Source organism: Vicia villosa, linkage group LG1 (genome assembly GCF_029867415.1).
Source record: "Vicia villosa cultivar HV-30 ecotype Madison, WI linkage group LG1, Vvil1.0, whole genome shotgun sequence".
NCBI classification, from domain to species: Eukaryota; Viridiplantae; Streptophyta; class Magnoliopsida; order Fabales; family Fabaceae; genus Vicia; species Vicia villosa.
In genome coordinates, this window is record NC_081180.1 from 63148773 (window position 1) to 63157810 (window position 9038).

Genomic DNA, 9038 nt, shown 5'->3' on the forward strand with positions numbered 1-9038 from the left:
CTTCAGGTGACAGAGGTTATTAATGCTTTTTGACAGACCAATTATACAGCTGCCTGCATTAAGTGGATGCTTCAGTGGTAGTATAGATTAAAAACCAAGGACAAATAATGCACTATAGCTTAGAATCAACTTATGGAAATTGAGAAACATGTTTTTGTAATATACTGTTTAAAAATATAAATATAAAATTATCTTAAATTTAATACTGTATAAAGTATTGAAACATAATTAAAAGGATAATTTAGGAACACCAATACATAAAATCAACATATTGAATACACTTCTACTTTTCTTAATTTCTTTGAAAATAATTACTTTTTTCTTCTTCTTTTCTTTTTACAAAAATACTTACTTTTCTTAACAATGTATTAATGATAAATTATGATTATAATATAATAAGTGAGAGATAATAATTTAACATCCGACATACTGAAATAATTGAATTTTTTTATTTAAATAACCAATATTTTTAATTTATTTATTGGAGCTATTTTTCTAAGTAATTCAGTTTTAAACAAAAATAAATAAATTTTGAATGCAAAGTTGTTGTCTATTAAATGGGCAACAATTATATTTGGCATAGTCAATTCAATTAACGGCGTTTCATAAAAGGTATCTCCATTTAAAAAATAAGAGGTGTTATTATTTAGATCTTTTACACGGTCAACAATTCAATTAACGACAACTATTATAAAATGGATACAATCGTTAAGTCGATTGACTAATTGACGTCACTTTTTAATTTTATTTTTTTAAAGTGGATTAATTTAGAAAATAGGTGAAATACATGAATACTTTGAAAATTTAATTAAAAATATTAATTATTTGAATAAAACATCCAAAATAATTTGCTAAAAACATAAAAACTACTCCCTCTCAATTAAAAAAAAATCGGTCGACATCATGAAATCTCCCCTTCTTCGAAGTTAAACTAGTTGCTTTCAAACTAAATAAAAAAAAATGAAAAGTCATGTTTTTGACGAGGTATTAAAAAAGTTGTGGTGCCTCTTTATAACAACATTTGGTAACAACTTAAAGTTTTAATTTAGATTTTGACTTATGCAATGTGCACCGATGAATTTGTTTAAGAAGATTAAGCTCATATTATAGTGACTGTTTTGTCTAGTATTAGTACATTCTTCGTCAAAATAGAAAAGAGGTAAAATAAAAGTCAAAGTAAAAGCTTAATCGATAAGTTGATGAATTTTATAATCTCCTGGCGTCAGTGAGTGGGATTGAATACCGTTTAAGTTACGTTACGACATCATCATCATCCTGCTTCCACCTCCCATGGCCATTATTACAAATTTCACACCTTGAGTTTTTCAAAAAGAAAAGTCTCATAATTGGTTTCTTGAGTTTATTTTTAATATTAGAATAAAAATAATATTTTAAAATTCATTAGAATAAAAAAATTTATTTTAAAAAAATCAAAATTACTAGAGGGACCACCTCATTCATCTACAATTCATTTAAAATATTTTTCTAGAATTGATACAGTAAATTAGAATAAAATATTCAACAATATGTTTCTTTCCAGTACAACTTTTCTGTTCAAGTGGCATGAACAAAGAACTCAAAAACACTGCTTTTTTTTCAAGGTCTTCAACAAAAAAAACACCTTCCTCCAAACACAAACAAGATCCAAACTCCAAACCTTAATCTTTGCCTCTTGTTCACTTTCTTCCTCTCTCAAACATTCACTTCTCTTAGTTCCACTCCCTTTGTCTTTTTCTTGTCTAGATAAAAAAACAACAATGGTAGTACAAGACATGTTTTACTTCAACAAGGTAACAACATAGTACTCCTTTTGTTTGTCTTTATGTTCTTGTGTGTTGTCCTTTGTTCTGCAACAAACAATGTGCTTCTTGTTTTCTATTTATGTTTTTCTTCCAATTTCAATAAAAATAATTAATTTCTGATCTGGGTCATTATTTAATTTAATGGGCATGTTTAATTTTGCATAAAGTTTCTATCTTTAATCAATTTTTTCAGCTTCAAATTTATGATCTATGTATCTGTGTTTTTTATGCAGGACATTCTTGTTATAAAGGCTCAGAAGAAATCACCATTGTTGTTAAGGATGTCTTTGTTGATGTTTTCGATGGTGTGTGGTGTTTTTGTGTTCTATGTTTGTTTGAAACAAACTAGCATTCATGCTAGAACTATACTTCTTGAGTTGCAACAAAATGAGAAGCCTAATAGGAATATGTTCAACCTATTAGACTTTTCTTATCTACATTATCCTAATCCCGTGTCTTTTAACAGGTAATGAGAACTTTGTTTCTAAGATTCATGTTTTTTTTGTTAGAGTTTGGACTTTGTTAAATCTTGTTGTTGTTTTTGTTGTTGCTAGGAGTGAGTGTGCTCGAAATCCGATTCGATTGTTTGCTATATTGACGAATCAAAGATCGGGAAGTGGTTGGTTTGAGACCCTTTTAAATAGTCATATGAATGTAAGCTCGAACGGGGAGATATTTTCGGTTCCTGAAAGACGAGTAAATGTATCGACAATAGTGAAGACTTTGGATAAAATTTACAATTTGGATTGGCTCAATAGTGCTTCCAAGAATGAGTGTTCTGCTGCTATTGGCTTGAAGTGGATGCTTAATCAGGTAACAATTTATCGCTTTAGTCTTCTGCGAATGTCATTCTTTCGTTGGTGAGTTTCTTTCTTGATGTGGAAGTCATTTGGGATAATATTAATTCAGAATGAATGTTCCACCAACACGAACTTAATAGGTATAGAATTGTATTGATTTGGAATCTAATGGAATGACAATACAACAACTGGACGACATTAAAGTGGAATTACAATGTAGCTAGCTAGTAATATCGGTAGGAAAAAAAATCGAACATTAGTGATACTAGAAAGGACTAAAAGTATAGTTAAGTTGTTTCTATCCAAGAACATTGATTACACTAAAAGGGTCTAAAACTATTGTTCAATTCAATATTTGGTAATGCAATGCTTTCATTGTATTATGAACCTCATGTGGAATATACGAAATATTGATACAAACACCAAACACGACACATTTACCTACACGTCAACACCTTACTAATTTGAAAAAAGGAAATATTTGAATGTAACCGCATTTTTTTTGGTGGTGTCCGACCCTAGACACGCCTTTAATCTGAGGTGTCGGTGTGCCATAAGTTATGGTAACCCAAATGCATAGAAACTTATCATTTGTTGCATAGGTTACTAAGGTTAATATTTAGTAATAAAAGAGTTAAGCATTTCTAGTTTTGTGCAGGGATTATTGGAGCACCCTAAGGAAATCGCAGATTACTTCAACTGTAGAGGCGTTTCTGTCATTTTTCTTTTCCGGAGAAACTTGTTACGCCGAGTGGTATCGACGCTTGCCAATTCCTATGACCGATATGCTAAGCTATTGAATGGCACTCATAAGTCCCATGTTCATTCTAAAGAAGAGGTCTCTTTTCTATCATGTTCTCCTTTCATTTCTTTTCTGTTTTATACGTAAAATGAAACTCATCCTCGGGGCTTCTTTCAGGCTGATACGCTTTCAAAGTACAAGCCTACCATAAATTCGACGTCGTTGCTAGCTGATCTGAATGATATGGAGAGAAAAACTGCAAAGGCATTAGAATACTTCAACACCACACGGCATATGATTTTGTACTATGAGGATCTTATCAGAAATCGAACTGTAAGAGCCTCGTTAAGTGCTTATCATATAATTGTTTATGTATTTTGAACTGTAAGAGCCTCGTTAGAGTTTGTGGAAATAAGCTTAAAACAACTTATGAACATTCCATAAGCTTTTTTTTGAAGTTTTCACAAACAGTCTCACAAGTGTTTATATCAGTCAATAAGCTTGACTCAAATGAACAAGACCAAACGTTTTGTACTATAACATTTTCCAAAACATTGAAAGTTCTCAAAAATGTGATTTCACCGTTTCGGTTTATATTGCAGAAGCTAAAAGAGGTGCAAGAGTTTCTAGGATTGCCGGTAATGGAATTATCGAGCCGTCAAGTAAAGATACATAAAGGACCATTATCAGAACACATTAAAAACTGGGATGAAGTTGCCAACAAGCTCAAAGGAACTTCTTATGAGAGTTTTCTACAAGCCGACTATTCATCATAACATATAACCTCGTCTAATTCTTCACGAAAGGTGTAAATATCGACAATGCCGGTTTTGTCCGACGCAAAGAGTTTAAAGTCTCGGTGACTGCAGGAACTTTTCTTCTTGTGCTAATGCTCTTTCCACTGCCAATCAACATTCAAATGACATGAATGACTTTGGTTGGTTTGTAGTTTGTACTGTCTTTAGATTTTGGTATTTTTTGCATTCTTGAATGACCTTTGTATATTTCAGCTAATTTATTAATTAGTAAAGATGAGCAATGGTTTGTTTGTTTTCTTTCTTTCTTTCTTTCTCCTTTCTTTAAGAAGACTAATGATCGATATATTTTAATAGCATCGACACTTCAGATTGATGGCGTGTTCAGTGTCTGATATATCAGTGTTTGTCACTAATACAGACACATGTAATTCAATTGACACTTCAGATTGATGGCGTGTTCAGTGTTCAATAGACACATGTAATTCAATTATCCAATTTTTTATGATGTTTTGAAAGATGAAATGGTACTTTTAGATTTGAAAAGTGATGAAATTATGTATATGATATGATTCCTGTGATTAGCACCATCAACGCCAGCTGCTTCATGGTTGTAGTAGTGGTAAACGTGATTATTTTGCTTTTGCTTTTGCAAGTCTCAACCATTACCAACCACCAAAAGAAACAGATAAGTAAAGGGATAAAGCAATTACAAGTGTAACTAAAAAACTCCAGATTATAAGGCGCTGACACTGAGATAACTGAAAAGTATCAATGCAAAATTTTTTGTTTTTCTGGTACAAAATGTGAGTCATATTATGTCTTTCTGTTTGATACCAAACTGAAAAAACAGTCCCTTTCGCACCCAATATTAGAAGTGCATCTATTCCATATACTTCCTCCGATTTATAAGAGAAAAAATACACATTTTTCTTGTAATAAAAATAAATTAAAATTTTTATTTCATTTTATTATATTAAAAAAAATCATCTTTTTTAATATAAAATTAAATATAATTGGTTAAAAAGTACATGCGTAAATGTTCTCTCTGCAAGGACAAAAAGAGACTCAAAGTTCTTAGTAGGTTTATAACACGATATGGAGGTTAGAGTTTGCCCACGACGGCGTCTTACCATGTACGGTGGTGTTTTGAAGTGTTTTAGGAGATTTGTTCACATGAGGAGTCAGACTCTGCTGATGACCAGTGATGCTTGATAGCAAGCGTATTACTATCCACAGTCGTGTAATAAGGTTGTAGTGAACGTTGTGCTCTTTAAGGCGTAGAGAATGTGTGTCACATAGGGTATGTATCTTCTTGCTGAGAGGAGAATTATTTATAAAAGTCTCTAAGATCTAGGGTTTCCTTGAAAAGCTAGTCAAATACCTGTGCAGCGGTACAAATAAATTTATTTGATACGATATAAAATGTATTTAGATATGAATCTAAATTTGAAATTAACTATTAATTTTAAAATAAATAATAATTATTTAAATTTTATTGTATTAAAACACAAAGAGAAAAAAGCAACTCGTGAGATGAAAAAAATAAGTAATATTTGATATTTGAAAATAAGAATTTTATCTTTTAAATTAAGGTAATTTTTTACTAAAGTAATATGTATTGTGTTGATTGTGACCCATAAAATAGAAAGTGTATTTGATACAATATCAAATTTATTTATATATAGATATAAATTTGAAATGAGTTATTTAATTATAAAATAAAAAATAATTATATAAGCTCAATTGTATTAAATAATCATGAAAAAAAAAGACTTGTGAGATGAAGAAAGACAAAAAAGAAAATCTTGATATTTTAAAATAAAGATTTTGTCTCTCAAAACAAATTATTGATTAAAATAAAATAGACACTATGCTCTAATAATGACCCGTGAGATATAAAAAATTTATTTGATGCGATATAAAATGTATTTATACTCAATACAAAATTTGAAATGATTTACTTAGTTCTAAAATAACAATAATCATATATATATATATATATATATATATATATATATATATATATATTTATTGTATTAAATAATCATATAAAAAAAGGAACCGAGAGATGGAGAAAGAAAAATAATAATATTTAGAAATAAGAATTTTTTTCTCTGAAATTAAAAGAATGGATCATCAAAATAAAATAGATATTATGTTGATAGTAACCCGTGAGATAAATACATTTTTAATTTTATTAAAATTAAAAAATAGGTTATTAGTATTTTTAGTGATAATAAATAAATAAAGAAAAAAATTAAAATAAAAGTGAGAAAGTGTGGGAAAAAGAAATGTGAGAGAGATTTAATATTTTAATTAATGTATGTAATATTTAATTGGTGAAGGTTGAAAAATGAATGCCACATGTCATGCTGTAATAGGAGATGAGAATGAAAAAAGTAAACATTACTTAATTACTTAAATATCATTTTTCTTATCGTAAATAATTTGTTGTGAAAGGACAATTTAGAAAGTTTATGCAATTGATTTGTTATAGATATATAGTAGAAGTCACCGCCCACTTAATCAATAGTGGCCACTTAAATCCCGATTTTAAAGGGAGTTGTGGGTTAATTAATGACATTGACTTTCTCTCTATTCGAGAAATGTCTTATCTCACGTTTTCCACGTAGAGACTTTTCAAATAAAACGATATAAATGCATCAATTTTTTTTAAAATCCGATAAAAACACATCATATTTTTAAAAATGCGGTAAAATTGAAAAGTTTTAAACAACTTTAATAAAATTGATACCATATTTTCTTCTACTACTACTATTGAATATTTCATAAATTACTGCTTCTATGAGAGTGAATAATTTTGACCAACTGTAATTTTAATTTTAGATGGATAAATAATAAGATGAACATTTTAGACAATACAAAAATTAAGGGGAATGCCAAGGACTTCTTAGAGGTGTGAGGACAAAATCTCGATATCCTGTCTTTGATGTTTAATGACTCTTTGCAAGTTAGAGGATTTGTTATCCCACCTTATGAGATGGAAAAGAATCCTATAAAATTTCAGAAATACCTTTCAATTTTTAAAAATGTATCTCCGAACGCACTTCATACACTTACAATTCCTTTGTTTTTAGGCTATTCCAAAAATGCATTTTCGGAATGTCTTAAGAATATATTTCCAGGTCCTACTGAGTTTAATATCCAACAACGACTAAGCATTAGCTCCATCCAAACCAAAAGAACCACCAATGTTAACCCCCTTGTGTGGGAGACTAAGAGGATCTTTATAGTATTGTTATGAAATGATGTTTGATACCACATCCTCTTCCAACATCCGATATTGTATTTTTAAACCCTCCATTGGTGATGCATTGGACTTCCAAAACCAGCAAAATCTAGAAGGTTCTATATGTAGATAATGAATTGGACTTCCAAAACCAACAAAGTCTTTTGGCGGAGAATGCATAAAAGCTTCCTCATTGAAACCTCATTCACGTTTTCAAGTCTTAAAGTATGCGGCCCTTTCATTTTCTCCTAACATCCTTAAATTCAAGTCTTTCCCGCTGATCACGCAACAAGGATGGTAAATGTAGGTTTTGGAAATAAATTTCCTGAGACATTTTAGAAATGCATTTTCGAAATAAATTTAATCGTAAAACTGAGACGTAGCTTAAAAACGAATGAATTGTATGTGTATGAGGTACGTTCGAAGATGCATCTTCGAAATCTGAATGTGTTTTCGGAAATTCATGAGGTGCGCTTTGTAACTCATAGAGTGCATTAAGAAATCTCCACAAGTTATCTATTTCAGCCCAATAGCCCTTATGGGCCTCTAGCAAGTATTTCAGCCCAATAACCCTTATGGGCTTCTAGTAAGTAGCATTTGTCAGTTTGAGGTCAGCATAAAAGTTGTATATCTTACCCTGAATTAGTAAAAGATAGATCAGCATAAAATTTGTTAAACTTATCAACAGTTTATAATTGAGTCTCTGAATCCCAATTTTTTTATATAATTTATAATTAGGAATCAAAATTTAATACCATTTTTAACTAAGTTACTCACGTTGAAGGGTCATTTTTAGAACTTAGAATTCAATTATATTCAAAAACTCAACTACAGTATACAGGCGTAGAGTGCTGCCAACACACATTATGTGTTGGTATGTATTTGAGAATGTGTTGCTATCATTTAATTGAAGACCAAATTACAAACTTTATTTGTTAATAAATGCATCAACCGCTATTAAAAAAAATCATAAAGTAGTTAATACAACTACTAAGAAGTTCCTTACACAATTAATAACCCAATTAAAATTAGAGTTTTTGGACGAGACAAAGTCATCAGCTACAAAATTTTCATTATCAACTACAATTTAGACAATTAAATAGGAACACTCTCTTTAATCACTCTTTTATAGGGTGAAACACAGATAAGTCTCTCACTTTATGAATGAATCCCAAATAAATTGGTAGAAACCACATGTATTTCACCCAATAAAATAGTAAGTGCTAAAGCATAATTGATCATTTATTTCCCTCATTCCCTTTCCTTTAATTAAAATACATGTAATAACATAGAGAGAATTAAAAAAAAAATGATAAATAGAAGAAGAGAGTGTGAAAATGTTAGAAAGAGATAGAGATACATATGTAAATGAGATAGTTGGAGAGAAAATGTTAAAAAAGAGAGATCTAAATCCGTATTAAAGAAAATGTCTTATATCAAGATCCATGCAAAGCTTAAGTTTAATACACTATGGAGCAGGATATATTTTTTTAGGTATCAACAAAGAACAAGAGAATTTGATATATGGTGCATTACCGAAATTAACTCAAGATTACTTCTTAGCTACACCAATATTGATTGGGCAAGTTCGGTAGATGACATGAAGAGCACCTCTGGCTATGCTTTCTCACTTGGATTAGAAATTTTCTAATGGACGTCGAAGAAGGAAACTACAATTGCTCAATA

General features: G+C 30.1%; 1 protein-coding gene across 1 annotated transcript; it reads left to right on the top strand.

Annotated features, from left to right (window-relative positions):
• The first annotated feature begins 1517 nt into the window (after positions 1-1517).
• Positions 1518-4594, top strand: LOC131607763 (uncharacterized). The gene is made up of 6 exons (XM_058879726.1): positions 1518-1790; positions 2036-2268; positions 2357-2615; positions 3261-3440; positions 3522-3677; positions 3947-4594. The coding sequence occupies exons 1-6, from the start codon at positions 1527-1529 to the stop codon at positions 4118-4120; spliced, it is 1266 nt and encodes a 421-aa protein (XP_058735709.1). The 5' UTR covers positions 1518-1526; the 3' UTR covers positions 4121-4594.
• The last annotated feature ends 4444 nt before the right edge of the window (positions 4595-9038 follow it).

Excerpts from the sequence above, each read along its gene's own strand:
- LOC131607763 (XM_058879726.1), top strand. The coding sequence starts at position 1,527 with ATGTTTCTTTCCAGTACAACTTTTCTGTTCAAGTGGCATGAACAAAGA. Across the intron at positions 2,269-2,356 it reads AATCCCGTGTCTTTTAACAG|GAGTGAGTGTGCTCGAAATC; the intron begins GTAATGAGAACT and ends TGTTGTTGCTAG. Across the intron at positions 3,678-3,946 it reads ATCTTATCAGAAATCGAACT|AAGCTAAAAGAGGTGCAAGA; the intron begins GTAAGAGCCTCG and ends TTTATATTGCAG.